This window comes from Dipodomys spectabilis, unplaced genomic scaffold, assembly GCF_019054845.1.
Source record: "Dipodomys spectabilis isolate Male_0828 unplaced genomic scaffold, ASM1905484v1 ptg000112l, whole genome shotgun sequence".
NCBI lineage: Eukaryota > Metazoa > Chordata > Mammalia > Rodentia > Heteromyidae > Dipodomys > Dipodomys spectabilis.
This window is the reverse complement of record NW_024870789.1, coordinates 4,812,855-4,831,552: the sequence shown is the minus strand read 5'-3', so window position 1 is coordinate 4,831,552 and position 18,698 is coordinate 4,812,855. Positions and strand designations below refer to the sequence as shown.

General features: G+C 52.1%; 1 protein-coding gene across 1 annotated transcript; it reads left to right on the top strand.

The window, feature by feature from the left end:
* The first annotated feature begins 4,708 nt into the window (after positions 1–4,708).
* Cldn4 (claudin 4) lies at positions 4,709–6,227 on the top strand. The gene has a single exon (XM_042688087.1). The coding sequence runs from the start codon at positions 4,949–4,951 to the stop codon at positions 5,576–5,578; it is 630 nt and encodes a 209-aa protein (XP_042544021.1). The 5' UTR covers positions 4,709–4,948; the 3' UTR covers positions 5,579–6,227.
* Positions 6,228–18,698: the final 12,471 nt, after the last annotated feature.

Here is an 18,698-nt window from a genome sequence, read left to right as displayed (position 1 = left end):
ATTCTAGCCCATTGGGAGCCTGGCTAAGGCCAGTGACCACTCAGCCAGTTGAATCAGGCCAGGAGTCCAAGGCCTGTCATTAGCTGGCCCAGGCCTAGGGGATGTGCAGACAACCTAAGGGGTATGCCAGGACAGAAGTATGGGCTCTCTGCTCCTCAGCCGTGTGTGTGTGTGTGTGTGTGTGTGTGTGTGTGTGTGTGTGCAGCCAGAAGGCTGCTGGGATGATCCCAGGATCTCAGAGGCTGCCCAGGCCAGCTTCTAGTTCCTTTTTTTCACAGAGCAGAATTGCTGCTATCAGTTCTTTCCCAGACATAAGACTAGCTGGGATCCCCTGCTGGGGGAGGGAGGGGGAGGGCGCCAGGTGGGAGAACTGGCCGGGAGAGCTGGAGGACCATTATCCTCTAAGTCCCAAAGCCCCAGGGCTCAGGGCCTGCCGGCTGTGTGACCTTCCTTTCAGAACAATCTAGAGACTGCACTGACGTAACCAGGCAATACTTTTATTCCCACAGAGGAAAGAAGGGCTTTGGATTTTACTATCCCTCACTCCATGGATCATTTACTTTAAAAAAAAACATTTTTTTTTTGGGTCTGGTCATGGGGCCTGAACTCTGGGCCTGGGCGCTGTCTCTCAGATCTTCAGCTCAAGGCTAGCGCTCTACCACTTGAGCCACAGCACCACTTCTGGCTTTTTTCTTTTTGCTTATGTGGTGCTAAGAAATCGAACCCAGGGCCTCATGCATGCAAGGCAAGCACTCTACCACTGAGCCACCTTCCCAGCCCCGTACTTGAAATTTTTTTATGACTTATATTGCCTTTGGTTAATAAATAAAAGCCGAGGGCTGATGGCTCACGTCTGTAATCCCAGCAATTCAGGAGGCTGAAATCTGAGGATCAGAAGATCCTGGTTTGAGGCCAGCTTGGGCAAGAAAGTCCAACAAAAGATTCCATCTCCAAAATAATCAGCAAAAATCAGGGCTAGGGGTGTGGCTCAAATGGTAGGGTTCTAGCCTAGCAAGCACAGCCCGAGCAAGTCTGAGGCCCCAAGTTCACAGGCAGGGAGGACTCGGGTTCTGGAGGCTCAGGGAGCAGGGAGACTTTGTACAGGTCCCTAGGGAGCTGGCTAGGAGGCTGACTGCCCCTGAGTCTCTCCTGTAAGTGGTAATTTACAAGGCACTTTCACTGGGCCCTGGATGAACTCAGAGCAGGATAAAAGCAGGGTACCCAGCACCCCTGACACTGTGCCCTTTGATCTGAGCCTTTCTCCCCTGCAGCCACTTAGCAATCACCCCAGCTCCCACATAATAAACACCTGTGAAAGAGGAAGCTGGGATCTGCTTGGCCGCCCCACAGAGATGGGATGGACAGCTTCATTGCTACTTCCTCCAGCACAGGTGGAAAGTTCTAGGGCTGGGCTGCCCCTCCCCCACGCCTGCTTCCCGCACCATTTGGCTGTGCCCTACGAGGCGGAGGGTGCCCAGGAAGGAGAGGACAATGGCAGGAAGTAGGGGGTTCTGCCCACCTGGCCAGCTCCCTGCCAAACCCACAAAACTCACTATAGAGCTTCCTGGGTGGGGATCTCCAATAAGCCACCAGAAAACCAGAAGTGGCGTTGTGCCTCAAGTGGTAGAGCACTAGCCTTGAGCTGAAGAGCTGAGGGACAGAGCCCAGGCCCAGAGTTCAAGCCCCCCCCCAAAAAAAGATGGCTTTTTGATGGCTAATTGGAGGTAGAATTTCATGGACTTTCCTGCTAGGGCTGGTTTCAAACTGTGACCCTCAGATCTTAGCCTTCTGAGTATCTAGGATTACAGGTATGAGCTGCCAGACTTTCTTTTTCTTTCTTCCTATTTTCTTTCTTTATGCCTTCCTCTTTCTTTTTTCTTCTCTCTCCCTCCCCCTTCCCTCTCCCTCTCCCTCTCGTAATACTAGGGCTTGAGTTTAGAACCTCATGCTTGTTTGGCTGGTGCTCTACCACTTGAGCCACACCTTTAGCCCTCAAGCCTGGCTTTCTGCTGGTTATTTTGGAGATGGAATCTCATGGACTTTTCTGTCCTGTCTGGCTACCATCCCCAATCCTCCAGATCTCTGCCTCCTGAGTAGCTAGGATCACAAGCATGAGCCATGGATATGTTGCTGTTTTACTATTGTATTTATTATTAGTATTAATTTTCTTTTGAGGAACTCTCGATCCCCCTGCCTCAGCCACTGGAGTGCTGAGATGACAGGTGTGCATTTGCACATGGGACTCAGTTAATACAATACCAGGGACATAAACTACACAAGGTAAGTGTTGGGTACACCGAGGGACTAGAATGCAGAGGTGGCAGAGGCACTGCCAGCAGCCCAGCTTTTCTAAGCACTGGGAGTGGCTGACAGAGAGCTGGAGACAGCTTTCCCTGTCTTCCCCACCCTGGGGCTCAAGGAGCCGGAGCGGAGGTGCCTGGCCAGGCAGGTGTTTCTCCTGTGGCGGGTGGCTGGGCAAAGGCACCTGTCTCTTGGCACCAACCAAACCAGTCTGTGCCTCTGGGCTCCATGTTTCTCTGACAGCAGCTCCTACCCACCTTGCCTCCTCCCCCCAGCCCTACCTGCCCCTTCCCACCCACCTGCCCACTGCCCCGAGCCCCTGCCCTCTCCCACACTGCCCTGATCTGCTTGGCTGGCCCCACAGGTGTGGACAGCTTCTTTGTCACTTCCCCTTGGGCACAGGTGGAAAGTTCTAGGGCTGGGCAGCCCCTCCTCCACTCCTGTTTCCCCAAGTGCCATTTGGCTGTGGCCCAGGAAGGGGAGGGGCACAATGGCAGGAAGTGGGGGAGGGGGGCCGTCACCTGGCCAGCTCCCAGCTGGACCCATAAAGCTTGCTACAGAGCTTCCTGGGTGGGAGTGAGGGGAAGGGAAGCCTGGGTCAGACCCACCTACCCGCTGGGAGTGAGCCCCTGCCTCTCTCTGGGCCTCAGTTTACCTCCTGGTGCTGAGGCAGCAGGAGGAGGCCCTGCCCTGTGTACAGTCTGGGAGGTGGGGGTGAGGTGAGGAAGGAAAGCGCTTCCTGTCCGTCAGGTTGTGTTTACCTGGGGCCACAGGCCCTGGCAGGTGAGCTTCAGCTCAGAGCTTTGTAAGGCCAAGGTGGAAACCCCGTGTGTGGGGCTGGGGGGGTTGGGGGGGGGGGTCAGAGGCCCAGCTAGCAGGGAAGCAGGATGTGTGGCCTTGGTCCACACAGAGCATCTCCTGTGTACACACACCTCCCGCACGCTAGGAGCCTCCATGCATGTATGGAGGATGGGTGAGGGTGGCTGAGGCCAGCCCAGGCCCCAGCCTTTCTGTCCTGCTCTGCTGGAGAAGCCTCATGTCTCCCACATGCCAAGGGCAGTCAGGGCCTGGCCACCCCTCCCGCCTCTGCCTGGCCTCTCCATCTGCTCAGCACCTTTGGAAAAGCCCAGTCTCTGCCTGCTGGCTTGCCAGGCTCTGGAGGATCAAGATTCCTTCCTGAAAAGAGGAATGTCCCCTCACTTCCTCCCACAGAGCCCTTTCTCCCATCCATTGCCCTGGGGACCCCAAGCAAGGTACTCTGAGTTGTTTGGTGTTTCTGTAGTATAAGGACACAGCGCCCCCTGGGGGTGTGCCAGGCGGGACCCCGCATTGCCCAGCTCCTGGGTCCTGTGCTATCTTCCCTCCCAAGGCTCTGGAGACTTTGTACCCAACTCATCTTCACCCCGTATCTCTATCTCCAGAGTAAACACCATTTACAGGGCCTAGTTGAGGCTTAATTTCTTCCACTTAGTTCTGGCTCTGCGGACTCAGCCCCCAAAGGAGGAGGCAGGGGGCTTCCATGTCCCTTTCCCTGGCGGAGTGAAAGTGCTTGTCTCACCAGGCACCAGTGGCTCACACCTGTAATCTCAGATACTCAAGAGACTGAGATAAAAGGTTTGTGGTTCGAAGCCAGCCCAGGCAGGAAAGTTTGTTAGACTTTTCAATCAACAAGCTAATAGCTGAAAATGGAGCTGTGGCTGGAGTGGTAGAGCTTTAGCCTCAACTGAAAAAGCCAAGGGACAGGGCCAAGGTCCTGAGTTCAAGGCACACGTGTGCACATGTGCACGCACGCGCACACACACACACACACAAGTGGGTGACTCCAAGGCCATCTCCCCGGGGATGTGGGGGATTTCCACCTGGAGCTGGACCCAAGAGCCCCATCCCAGTTCCGTGTTTTCCCAAATGGCCTCCTCAATGCCAGGAAAGATGCCAGAGATAACCATGCTAATTGCCTTGATGAAAGTCACCAAGACAATCGTTCAGATGTTTTCTTCTCAGCTTCCCAGACGGACTTCACCCTCTGATCCCCACCTCCCAGGGACCCCCATCCTTTCTTTCCATATGGGAGCTTTGGGGGGGGATGGGAGACCCTAGTGTGGTATCCGGGCTGTGAACCTAGCTGGGCTAGGCTGCTGCCCCTCCCCTCCCTGGGGCGGGAGCCCAGGTGTCCTAGGGTGGTTGATGAGTCAGTGTCAGTCTCTAGGCTGACCTCAGCTTATGCCTGGTGGGCTGGGGGAGAGGGCAGGGGACAGTTTCCTCTGATACTAGCTGGTGACTCAGGGGCCCAGGGCTGGGGCCTTTCCATGACTGTTGGCTAGGGCTCAGGAATCCAGAGGAACTGGTCATGGGAGGGCGGGAGGGCTGAAACTCCTCCCTTGGCGCCCGCCCAGTCAGCCATATATCCAACCCACGGGAAGCCTCCCATCAGATCAGCGGCGATCTGAGGTGAGCTGGTCAACTGGGAGCAACCTGTCTGCTTGCACTTGCTACTCTCGTACCTGATTCTTTTGGGGCTCAGCCTTGAGGGGTCAGCAGTGTCTCTGAGCCACACAAGAAGAGGCTTTCTGTGGCCCTTTGGGATTGTACAGCTTGCAGAGTGAGGTCTCCTACCTCTGGCCATTCTCCATCCTCCGGACACTGAGCCATGGCCTCCATGGGGCTGCAGATGCTAGGCATTGCCCTGGCCGTGCTGGGCTGGCTGGGCGCCATCCTGAGCTGCGCGCTGCCCATGTGGCGCGTGACGGCCTTCATCGGCAGCAACATTGTCACAGCGCAGACCAGCTGGGAGGGACTGTGGATGAACTGCGTGGTGCAGAGCACCGGGCAGATGCAGTGCAAGGTGTACGACTCGCTGCTGGCGCTGCCGCAGGACCTGCAGGCAGCCCGGGCGCTCATCGTCATCAGCATCATTGTGGCCGCCCTGGCTCTGCTGCTGTCGATCGTGGGGGGCAAATGTACCAACTGCGTGGAAGACGAGACCACCAAAGCCAAGATCATGATCGTGTCAGGAGTGGTGTTCCTGCTGGCCTGCCTCCTGGTCATTGTGCCCATTTCCTGGACGGCGCACAACATCATCCGAGACTTCTACAACCCTCTGGTGGCATCAGGGCAGAAGCGGGAGATGGGAGCATCTCTGTACATCGGCTGGGCAGCGTCAGGGCTACTGTTGCTTGGAGGGGCCCTGCTGTGCTGCAGCTGCCCGCCCCGGCAGGACAAGCCCTACTCAGCCAAGTACTCAGCCGCCCGTTCCGCCCCAGCCAGCAACTATGTGTGAGGCACCGCCACCCCGCTGTCCCCTCTGTCACTTGGCATTTGCTTGGACTGATGAGCTCAGCAGTCACCTCAAGATGGCCCTGGCCTGGGCCCCTGGCTGTGGAAAGCTGTGACTGAGGCCCAGGGACATCTCCTAAGGCCACCTTGAGCTCTCAACCTCAGATGGACACTCTGCCCAGATGGTAATTCCAGCTTTTCTTTTTCTTTTCTTTTTTTGCTGGAGGGACCTGGGCACACCTAGCCGGCCTCAGGGTGCTGGGTGTGGATCTGGGCTCCGGATGGTGACGGTGACCTAGGCCTCACCCACCCACCTGCCCTAGGAATGGAGCCTGAGTGGATGGACAGGTTTGAGAGTAAAAACTGGTCTGGGAAGTGCTGGCTAGGGCAAGGCGAGGAAAGCTGCCCTGCCTTGCTGCCCTGTGGCTCAGCCCCTCGGCAGGACCCCCATGCCTGGAGATTGCCCCCCCACCCCACAATCCTCTTTGTCTTAAGGACACTGGCCAGCAGGTGGAAGGTGGGGGGTGCTTTGTGCTCCCAGGAAATCTGAGACTCACACTGCCCTCTGACTTCTCGTTCATTTGTTTGTAATTTAAGATCTGTTCATCACTTTAATTATTATTTTCTACAATAAATGGGAAATATGCACGGAAGCTTTGTTGTGATTCTGAGCATGAGCCGGGCAGGGCTGGATGCGGGGAGGGGGCCCATCAGGGTCTACTGTGGCCAGATGTGTGTGTGTGTGTGTGTGTGTGTGTGTGTGTTTGTGTGTGTTTGTGTGTGAAAGAGAGAGAGAGAGTATGGCCTGGGGCTTGAACTCAGAGCCTGGGCACTGTCCCTGAGCTTCTTTTGCTCAAAGCTAGTGCTCTACCACCTGAACTACAGCTCTGTTTCAAGCTTTTTTGGTAGTTTAGTAGAGACTTTCCTGCCCAGGCTGGCTTTAAACCATGATCCTCAGGTCTCAGCCTTCTGAATAGTTGAGATTACGGTGTGAACCACAAATCCCTGGCTTCACAATTTAGATATCCACCAGGCACTGGTGGTTTACACCTGTAATTCTAGGTCCCCAGATTCCTGGTTAAAAACCAGGGGCTGGGAATGTGGCTTAGTGGTAAAGGGCTTGCCTAGCATGCATGAAGCCCTGGATTTGATTCCTCAATACCACATAAACAGAGCAAGCTGGAAGTGGTGCTGTGGCTCAAGTGATAGCTAGCCTTAAGCAAAAAAAGAAGCTCAGGGACAGTGCCCAGGCCCTGAGTTCAAGTTCCAGGACTGGCAAACAAACAAGCAAACAAGCAAAAAAAAAAAAAAAAGAAAGAAAGAAAATAAAAAAGAAACAACAACAACAAAGAAAACAGAGAGGGCTGGGAAGGTGGCTCAGTGGTGGAGCGCTTGCCTTGCATGCATGAGGCCCTGGGTTCCATTCCTCAGCACCACATAAGCAGAAAAAGCCAGAAGTGGTGCTGTAGTACAGTGCTAGCCTTGAGCTGAAGAGCTGAGGGACAGTGTCCAGGCCCAGAGTTCAGACTCCACGACTGACAAAAACAAAAACAAAAAACCAAACCAACAACAGAGAGCACTCTTTCATTCTTTTCCTTAGTCTGAGATGAGGACTTAACTCCTTACCTGCCGATTCTGCTCACTGGCTAGCCCTCTACTAACTGAACCATGTCTCCCAACCCCTTCTCTTTCTTTCTTTTTTTTGGTCAGTCATGGGGCTTGAACTCTGGGCCTGGACACTGTCTCTCAGCTCTTCAGCTCAAGACTAGCATTCTACCATTTGGTCCACAGCTCCACTTGTGGTTTTCTGGTGGTTTATTGGAGATAAGAGTCTCATAGACTTTCCTGCCCCTGCTGATTTTGAACCATGATCCTCAGATGTCAGCCTTCTGAGTAGCTAAGATTATAGAGCCACCAGCACCTAGCTCTTCTTTTTCTTTTTTGAGATAGGGTCTCACTAGGTGGCTCCAGCTGGCCTTAAACCTGACGCCCCCCACCCTCCACCCCCCAATCTCACCTACCCACCTGACTGCAGGAATTATAGGTGTGGCTGAGCCTGGCCAGGATTACATTCTTTCTTTTCAAACAGAGGGGAAACCAGTCTTGCCCTCCTCAGTGGGAATGAGTATGGGCTGGCTTGGCATCCATGTAGTTGACACATCAGAGAAGGCGGGACTGCTTGAGGATTCAGTTTATTTTTTATTTTTTGCTGGTCATGGGGCTTGAACTCTGGGCCTGGGCGCTGTCCCTGAACTCTTCAGCTCAAGGCTAGCATTCTACCACTTGAGCCACAGTGCCACTTCTAGCCTTTTCTGTTTATGTGGTGCTGAGAAGACAAACCCTCATGCAGGCAAGGCAAGCACGCTACCACTGAGCCACCTTCCCAGCTGGCTTTAAACCACAATCCTCAGATCTGGGCTTCCTGAGTAGCTAGGATTACAGGCCTGAGCCTCCTGGGCCTGGCTCCCTCTCTCTTACTAGCATTGGGAAACAATTCCTCAATTCTGACATGTTAGCAGCAGTAGAGGCAGCATCAGTAGCAGCATCTTCCTGCATGAAGCACTCCCCTGGTGACTAAGTCTGATCTCCTTGCAGAGGCTACAAGCTGTGGATTCTCAGAACCACCCACCTCCCTAGCCAGCCCTAAGGGTGCCGGGTACATCCCTGACTAGGCCTGGACTTGACAATTCCTCCTCTACCATTTGGGTGGCAATTGTGATTTGCTTAGCTTGTTTAGACTATTTAGAGAAAGTGGAATGAGCACTCGCTGCTCTGAGGAGGGTGAACATTCTCTCCCTGTGTTGGGTGGACAAGGGTGGTGGTATTCATTCCCTACTTCTGTCTAAAGTTCACTATCATCCTGTTTTTGTTTTTGTTTTTGGGTCCGGTCATGGGGCCTGAACTCTGGGCCTGGGCACTGTCCCTCAGCTCTTCAGCTCAAGGCTAGCGCTCTACCACTTGAGCCACAGCGCCACTTCCGGCTTTTTTTCTTTTTGCTTATGTGGTACTGAGGAATCGAACCCAGGGCCTCATGCATGCAAGGCAAGCACTCTACCACTGAGCCACCTTCCCAGCCCGTCACTATCATCCTGTAAAGTTCCTTTGCCACACCAAGTGTGGAAATGAGAGTGTCTCATTCACACTCAAGATTCAGGAAGAAAACCACAATGACCAGACTCCAGTAGAAACAGAATTTTCATATGATATTGAGTCAAGGCTGACATGTGTCTTACACTCATCTTCATCCCTGTAAGTAAATATTTTCCTTTCCAATATGCATTCATATACAATGTAAACAGGTAAATAATCCACACTTGAAACAATTTAAATCTCCTATGGTCTCCAGTGCCCAGGATGCTGTCTCTGAGTAGAATGGTGAGTCATCTGTCATGGCATTGAAGCACATGGCTCTGTCTGCACTTAGTGGAGGGGTGAGGAGTGAGGCTCAGCAGAGGCTTTTTCCTCTAGGACCTTTGGAGCCCTGGGATTTTGGGTGGGCATCACACACTGCCTCTCCATCAACCCTCATGAGAAACTCTGGTGCACCTTGACAAAGGCTGGAATAGCTGAAGAGTAGGGAAGGGAAGGTCAGAGCTCAAATTCTCTCAACAGGAAGACAACCTAGAGAGGAGAGAAGGAACTCACAGGAAAGGGCGCAGAGACCTGCATCACAGTGGAAAAGTCAGATCATAATAGAGAGGGCAGAGCCAGGGGCAGGTGAGAGTGCATGCCCATTGCTCTATAGAGGTATCAGCTGTTCCTCTATAGCAAAGTGCAGAGGGCACTCAAAGCATTGAGGGAGTCCCTGCATGGCAGTGTATGTAGTGCCAGACATCATTCTGATACAAGTAGAACATTGTGCATAAGTGATCCTTCGTGCATCCTGGATTTGAGGTGAATGGAAGGGGGGGGAGGGTGGCCTGGGCCACATGGCAACTGTCATTCTGACATTAGGCAAGGATTTTATAGGACTGTGAGTATGTCCTGGATGGGAAGGAAAGCGAAGGTGATGTGTGGCCTGGGCCACATTGCCACTGTCACCTTGACCTCAGAGGACATTGTAGATAAAAGATCCGGAGTGCGTCCTCGATTGAGCATCCAACGAAGGTGGCTGGTGGCCTGACCCACAGAGCCACTGTCGTCCTGACATCAGGAGGGGATTGTGAAGGAAAGATTCTGAGTGTTTTCAGGATTGGAGGTTGATGTAGGGGAGGGTGTGGCCTGGGCCACTCCAGTCTGGATGTGCTTAGCCCCCTGCCAGCCACAGCAAAGGGAGACTTTTTTTTTTCTTTCTTTTTTAGTAACGTTTATTAACTTGAAGAAACTGCTAGAACAAATACCCTTAGATGCATATAAATGTCTAAGGCATTGCCATATAGACGGAAAAGAAGTATACATGTAATAAAGCCCATTTACCATTGTATAATTGTTAGCCCAGAAGCCTTCCCCCTCATGGGTTAACATGCTCTTTCTCTAGGCAACAATAGGCCCATGTAGTAAGGGCAGCAAATGATCAGCCCCTACCATCCTTTCCCCGAGAGAGCACCCTGTTGGGATAGCTATGAGCATATAAGGCAGCAAGATTCCCCCAAATCCCAGAGATGGGGTCTTGCTGGTCCTCTTACTGGCAATAAACCTTTCCTTTGTTCTTCCTACCTAGAGTGGTTTTCTGGCTGAGTCTAATTTTCTCTAACAATAATGAAATGCAAAACATGTGCATTTAAATAAAATTTTCTGTAGATATTATACCTATTGCTTGACTAAGTTGCTACATAAACACATTTATTACAGCAAGTGAAGACAGTGCATCAATATCCATGTGCCGGGGAAGGGGGGGAAGGAGAAGGATTGGGATTAGGGGGGGAGGGGGGAGGCTGGGAAGGGATGTGAAGGGTAAACAAAGGAGGAGGCTGCAATGCTTGGTAAGAAATGTACGCATTATCCTGCCCATGTAACTGTAACTCCTCTGTACAGTATGTTCACAAATAAAATTAAATTAAAAAAAAATATCCATGTGCCATGGACTCCCAGTCGGGACCATACCACCCCTCAATACACAAAAATTGGTTTTCAGAGGGGTGTGTCCATGATCTTGACAATTTAATTTATAAATATTCAGATAGAAACATTTCATGGCTTTGGGGCTGGGAAGGTGGCTCAGTGGTGGAGCGCTTGCCTTGCATGTCTGAGGCCCTGGGTTCGATTCCTCAGCACCACATAAGCAAAAAGAAAAAGCCGGAAGTGGCGCTGTGGCTCAAGTGGTAGAGCCCTAGCCTGCAGCTGAAGAGCTGAGGGACAGTGCCCAGGCCCAGAGTTCAGGCCCCATGACTGGACCCCAAAAAAAAAAAAATTCACGGCTTAACAGTTCATTGAAACAAATGAAAATAAAAGATATTAATGTATCGTGAAGACAAAATAATAGTAGTAACAATAAATGACATGAAATACTTTTTAAAAAAATCTGTCTCAAAGGTTTTATTTTGTGGCTTACTTTACACTTCATTGGGGAACACCTTTGGGATTTTTGGGGGGAGACATTCTTAGGGGTGAAGTCGGCTCCAAGCTTGATCTTGGCCTTCTGGGGGGAGGTCCTCTCCTGGAGCACAAAATCATGTTTTCCCAAGGGGAAAACATGTCTGCATCATCAGGAATCCTTAGCTCTGATGGAAGAGGGACAGAGAGCTAGTCAGCAGTACTGATGGGGACTGGGACACACCAAACATTTGAGAAGCTCCTACAGACCAGGTTTGAGCCAGGATGCTGCCATCCCTGCAGTCCAGCTCCAAGAGCTCCAAGGCTCTGAGAGCCCTGCCTGGGAACTGAATCTGTGGAAATCTATCTTGTCTTGCTCAGGAAAGAACTTGGGAGTCCAGCTCATGCCAGCTCCACCTGGAGATAGCACAAGGGATTCCCCTCCTGCCCTCACTGCAGTCTTGATGATCAGATGTCCAGGCACAGTTGGCTTTCCAGAATGCACAGCACCTCCTGGAAGCACTGTCCTACTGAGAACAAGGAGGACTCCAAGCACCACCACAGGGTGGACCTAGACTCAGGCCCCCTGCACAGCATGCATTCCAGCATCCTCCAACCCGGTGAGCCCTGAGCCTTTCTTGTCAGCTCCTCTTTCTCCCTAGTCTCCTCTGGCCACAAGTCTCCTGTCAACTAAGTCAACTGCACTCAACCCCTGCCCACATTCTGGTTTCTCATTCACATTCCTTAGCCTCTCTAGGTCTCTGAATTCCTTTCCTGGAAGAAGGGAACCCATGCCACCCATGAAAGGAGGGTGCAGGAAGCTAGCATAGGCTTGATGACAGGAAAGTGGCAATCTATGCTGATTATCCAGGCAAAAAACCTGATGGAGCCTTCATCCCAGTATAAAGAACAGAGCAGCGACACCATGCACAGTAATCTGGTGGTCCCAAATCACATGATCTCTCTTTCTCTCTCTCTCTGTCCTTTTGTCTGTCTCTCTCCCTGTCTGTCTCTATCTCCCAACTACTGTCTCTCTGTGTCTCTGTCAATCCGTCTGTCATCTTCCTAAGATGTTGGGTACTCTCCACTAATTGTGAAGAGGAACATATCTGGAACATTCCTATGGTCTCTGAGATCTTTCTCTGGGCCTGCACCTGGACTTGATTCTGTTTGAATCAGCTTTCCACATCACTGACTGCGCTCCTGAAAGTGTGCTTTTCTGCCACTTGCATGGATTGATCATATGACATTTGGTGGACTAAGATTGGATACTTGAGCATTGGAAGGGCATCTTTCTTCAATGATCTGGGGTGAAAACAAGGGTTTCCTGGATGCTAGGCAAGTCCTTTTCCACTGGGCTACGCCTCAGTGTGAGATTCTCTCTGAAGCCATGCTTCCCATTTGAAAGTGTCTTCTACTGAGGGCTGCCGCCACCCTGTCCCATAGCAGCTACACCTCTGCTTCCCACACTGATGGTCTAGCGGCACTGTCTCTTCCCTCTTCTGGTAGACAAACAGGGCGTGGCAGGGCAGTGCAGGGGCAGGCATGTCCAGCAGCCACTTGGGCAGTGATGATGCCTGATGCATCCAGTGCCTACTTGGGGCTTCATGTCTAATGGCTACCTTCTGCTGCTGCCCCTGCCCAGCTGTGCCCATGTCCACCCTCCCTCTTCTGCCTTTTCCCTGGCTGTCTGCTTCTGACTTACTTTGATCTTCTGAGACTATCTGCACAAGCTCCAAGTTTTCTGGCTTGTACCCATGCAGCAAGTATTTGTTCATAGCCTTGAGGATGACATCCCGCGTCTTATCCTGGTTGGTCACCTGGGTCAGAACAGGAAAGAAACCATCGGGGCCAGTGCCTAGTATGCCTCCCTTCCCACACGTCAGTAGCCAAGGATCCTGTGGAGCCCTCTCAGTGCTCAGCAGAGGGATCACCCATGGTGCAATACGGGCATTTCAACTCTTCCTTCCTAGGTGTGGTCTCTGGGAGGTAGGATGGGCCTTGTCCGGAACTCTTTCTAGCTCCTCTCTTCTCAGAGTGTGCTACTTCCTTCCAGCCTGGATGCCGTTGACCTCTTGTGGCTACAGGTTAACAGAACCAATGTAAATGGCCAAAGGACTTACAACAGACATTTGCCCAGACCCAAGAGAGGGAGGAGGCCCAGAGTCCAGGGCCCAGTGCCTCCTACCAGCCAGGCCTGCTCTGGGCTGGAGGATGAAGTGATGGGAGACACAGCCCCACCCTTATCCTGCTCCCCTGTGGCTCTGAGAAGAGCAGACAGGAGGACACAGCCTCCCAGATGGCTGCTAGTGACAGCCATTGTGGCTGGTGGCCAGGAGGGGGCTGAGCAGGATGAAGGGTCAAAGACTCTCCATGAGGAAGCATGACTCCAGCACACTTGAGGACTTTGAAGAGGAAAGAGGCTTCTCTTGAACTGGGCCAGTTCACTTGGGAACAGATTCTGTTATGTCCAGGATGAACACCACCCAGACCCCCACCTTCCTGATTAACTCTGAGGCCACCACGTGGCTTTGGCCCGCTTTGGCCAACCATCATTTCATTGGGATTGCAGCCTACTCAGCAGCCTCCTCTCCCCGAGTCTGAGACAACCCATTCTCTCCCAGGAAATCCACTTCCTTCAAGGCTAAACCTCTGCTCCAAACATCAGCTTCCAGATCTTCATTCCTCCAGGGAAAATCAAAGAGGTCATAGTTGGACTCTGCCTTCCACAGTGCCGGACTTCACCTCCCTTATCCCCGTTTCTTCCCCTCAGGGCTCCTCAGGGGCCCCAGTGTGTGGTTTGATTGCGATTCTTGCCTAGGGACTGGACACACTGCTCCCTCCCTCCCTCTTTCCCTCACGGCCTGTGGTCAGGTGCAGCCCTGAGCACTTCCCACTGCCTCCAGCATGTTGTGTTCTTCACACCGCTTCCCACCAGAAGGTCACCTTGAGGAGGGAACACAAAAGGACATGCAGAATGCCACAGAGCTCTGCCTGCCTGAGGACTCCAGGGGAGCTTCCTGCTGTCCAACTCACCACAATGCCTTTGTAGACGCTTCCCGCTCCTGTGTGCTCCCACAGGATCACTCTGATCAAACAGGCATTTCCTACCTGCTTGTTGTATAGAGACATGTGAAAGCTGCTGCCGCACTCCTACACCACAACTCTGTCTGGCTGTTGCTTGTGCTGGAGGCTGAAGGGAAGGCTGGGCTGCTGGTCATCAAGGTTATCCCGGCAGTACCTGGAGATGATGACAGGGAGATGCAGGCCCTGAACTGGAGGGACAGCAACTGTGGACACTGACACTGATGGGTGCCCCAGCCTGTGAGGCAGGTCTTGGAAGTCCGTGTGTGTGTGTGTGTGTGTGTGTGTGTGTGTGTGTGTTTGTGGGGGGGGGAGGGGCTGTGTTTCAGTCTCAGGCTCTACACCCATAGCCTCACCCTGGCTGAGTTCCTGGATTCCCCACTGAGCCAGGAAATGGGAGACATAGTGCTCCAGGAAATAGCCATGCATATGGAGCCTCAGGTGAGCCAGGAGCTGCTGGAGGCAGAAATGCTGTGGGGGTTCCAAGAAATCCTCTGGATCGTGGTCCAGCCAGGTGCCTAGGAGTCATGAGATGGCACTAGAGGCGGATGGGCAGGAAGTAGAGTCTGAAGAAAGGCCAGCACTTCTGTGATCTCCTTCACACCCCTGTGATGGTAGCTGCCCTTGTAGAGACTAGCACAACCCAACACAAGCACCTTTTGGTTGTATCCCCAGTTCAAGCCAACCCAGGGCAGGCCTGCAGAGAAACTCCAAGCAGCAATCCAAGACCAAATGCTGGGAGCAGCTTTGTCCTCTTCTTCTCCCTCTGTCCTACTGTCTTCTCCTCTCTCTCTCCCCCTGAGCCTCTAGGTGCTAGAATCCAAGAAGGTTTGCTGTCTCGCCTGGCATGCATTAGGTTCTAGGGCACCTTCTTGGGAGATCTGCTGCTTTACACGCTTGCCTCCACACCATTCTACCAGTTCTCACTGACACTCCTTCCTAGCAGCATCTCAGGGGCTCTGACCTAGGCCTACTCTGGATTTCAGGGTGAGCTGGGCAAGCCTGCATGGCATGGGCAGTGGTGAAGATGTATTCTCACGAGGCTCAGCCCTGGGCCTCTGCCTCGACTGGTGATAATAGCAGGACTCCCAGCCTGTCTTCCTCCTGCTGCAGATGAAACCCTGCACCTCAAGATTCTAGTGACAAGCACAAGAGTTGAGGGCTCCTGAGTTGGCCCAGCCTCCCTCCACCCCCAGCATGCATGCGTGCACACACACACCTGTTACCACCCCAGAGACATGTACCCTCTCTAGAGACCAAAGCCCACTCACTCCCAGAGCTGGTCCCAAGGACATCCTCACTGGACTAGGTAAGAGTGTCATCTGTCCAGAGGATCCTGTGGAGACTTCACAAGTCCTGAACCTGTTGAGGATTTATTTGAGCATCACTGGCCAGCCCAGGAGAGTCAGCACATTCCTGCTCTTCTCACTCCACTCCACTCATTGCCTGGAAATCAGCCCTTCCATTGTAGCAACTTCCTATCTGCCATGGAAGAGGACGAACAGCTCCTGGCCTGGTCAGCTTAGGAGTCTAGGTACCTTCTCTCTGGCCCCAGCCATCCCTGCTCTGTCTACATCTAGGTTGGGACCCTCTTCCCAGAAAGCATCGGCTTCCCTCTTGCTAAAGACACTGCATGGTCTGAGGAAAACAGAGTTACAGAGAAGAACCCACAGCTCTAGAGCAGACACTGCACAGCGCCAGCCTGGCCTGGTCCAGCCCACAACCTCCATGTGTGATTCCCCAGGCACTGGCAACTGCCAATAAATGAGTTTCTGTAAGCACCCCACTCACCAGGTTCCATTCCCAGGGCTCCTAGTGCAGCTGAGGAATCCTATCTCATTCGAGTTGGCTCTCACCTTGTGAAAAGCAGGTCCAGGACCTGCTGGGTGTCTGCAAACCTCTTGTAAGTATTGAAGGAGGTGTGAATGAAGATGGAGTCCCTGATCAACTGGGCAGGCACCAAGCGCTCCACCTGCTTCTCCAGTGTGCCTGCCGCAAGGAACTCTGACCCGCGGGCCTTGTCCGTGCACTTTCTCTCATAGCAGGGAGAGCCAGTGAGGAGCAGGGACATGGGAGTGTTGGGTTGGCCAATGGTTTCCTGCCCTCCACCCCCCCCCCCCCATGTCACCTGGGAAGTCCTCCAGAACAATCTCCAGAGACGGCGGCAGAGGCCAGGGCGCACCCAGCGTGGACAGTCATGCCCCAAGCATCCTCTCTGCCCTTCAGGCATGAGCCTCCAAACATCTTCTCAATAGACATGATCCACACAAGTCTACTATCCGCGGCTTGTGTGGACTGTAGGTGCCTGGAGGGACCAGGGTTCTAAGTCTTCTGAGCCATTGTGATGTCATCTCTCCACAGCTCTTCACTTGAGCCCTTCTGACCACACCTCTTCAGAGTCCCTTGTTCAGGCTTGTTGAGGCGTAGCCCATTAGTACCACTGGCCAGTGTGACCCCAATCCCCCAGCCCATTGTCCCCTGGCAGACCTGGGGGCAGTGGCATCCATCTTCAGGGAGATCTATACACATGGGGTCATAAGCACACCTCCCCCCCACATGTGACCCTGGACATGACTCTGTGTCCCCCAGAGACTCCCATGACCCTGAGGCTCTGATCCATGTGGATCCCTATGATCGGCTGTTCAGGCTTCTAAGTCCCTGTCTCACCTAGGACAGGAAGTGGCACATATCACTCCCTTGCCAGGGGACGATTGCAAGGAGCAGGGACACGAAACCAAATGCCACTTGACCTCTTGGCCACAAGTTCCTCTGTACCACAGGCAGATGCAAATGACAGAGACTCAGAGATCAGGCCCTTGTGCCACAGACCTGCCCGTGCCCTCCCATAATTGAGTCCCGTGTCTCAACTCTGCAGATGGCCGCTGTGCTGGGTGTCAAACTCACTGGAACCTCCTGGTGCTCAAGTCTGTGTGCCCCTCCCCTCAAGATAGCCTGGCCTCCACACCCGACTTCTAAGTCATGGACCGGGGGTGACTGACCACTAAGACCCAGTCCAGAAAAGCTCTGTCTCTCCTGGTTCCCTCTCTCCTTCCTATCTGCCTCACCTCCCATCTCTCATTCTGAGGACTGAGATGTTGTAGGCTGCCTGGTGGACAGGCCTCTGGGGTAAAGACCCACCAAGTCCCATCTAGTAGACAGAAAAACCATCACTGAGGCTCAGCCAAGCGGGTTACTGCCACTGTCCCAGCTTCTGTCTCAGTAGAGGCTGCAACCACCACTTCCTGGAGACCTGAATGGAACGGTGAGGCCTGGCTGGAGCATGCCTGCATTCACAGGAGCTAGGACTGCTCGGCTGGTTGTCAGCACTGACTCAGGCATGGGCAGCTAATGCCATCCCCAGGCCCCGTGTCCTGTCTTGTCCACCCTTCTACCTGTGTCCAACCAACCTGGCCTCATCCCTGGACACATAACTCCTTCTGTTTTCTTTCCTGGTGTCTTTCTCACTTCTGCCTTCATTTCTTCCTTGTCCTGTGAGGTTGTGACCGGAAGAGAGATCTTTTGGACACTCCCACTCCTGGCCTGGAGTGGGTGAATGGATGATGTAGTGAGCATTATGGAATACTAACATAGTGTGTTATTGAATAGGGATATATTGAGTGTATGTGTGCTGTGAAGTAGTATGAAATATTAAACTGAAATATGGAATATACACTATAGCTAAGATATGGAACCAACCCAGATGATGAACGTAGATGAATGGATCAAGAAAATGTGGGGTGTATATATGATGGAATTCTACGTCTCCGTCAGAAAAAATGACACCTCTCCATTTGTTAGGAAATGGGATGACTTGGAAAAAATTACATTAAGTAATTTTCCCTTATTTGCAATAACTAGTATACATCTAGGATAATCTTACCAGACAAGCAGAAAAGATCAAAAGCTATGTACATAGGAACATATAAGATGATGCTAAACAAAATTAACCCCAAGATAGAGACCCAAGAGGTTTGATTGTTCTTGCTGTTGTTTTTTAAAATTTTTATTGTAAAGATACTATACAGAGGGTTACAGTTACATGAGCAAGGTAATGAGTACACTTCCTATTGAGCATTGTTACCCCCTCCATTGTTTTCCCCCTACCAACCCTTCCCTCCCTACCTTCCCCGAGGTTTTTTTTTAAATTGTGATTAAGTGATTACATAATTTCCCAAATTTCACAGTATTGTGGAATAATGATGCTCATTTAAAGTCACAAGTTCATTCTAACTTTCCTGGAGCAAATGGTCTATCACAGTCTATAACATATAACGGTGTACACATATACACCATACATGTGTATCACCTAACATTTTGGATTTAGCATCCACTTATCAGGGAGACCATGTACCATTTGTCTCTTTGCTCTTGGCTTACCTCGCTCAACATGATTCCTTCTAGCTCCATCCATTTCCCTGCAAATGCCATTATTTTGTCATTTCTAATGGCTGCATAATATTCCATTGTGTATAGATACCACAATTTTTGGATCCATTCATCTGTGGTGGGGCATCTGGGTTGTTTCCATATCTTAGCTATTGTGAACAGTGCTGCAATAAACATGGAGG

Coding starts and splice junctions, on each gene's coding strand:
- Cldn4 (XM_042688087.1), top strand. CDS start 4,949: ATGGCCTCCATGGGGCTGCAGATGCTAGGCATTGCCCTGGCCGTGCTG.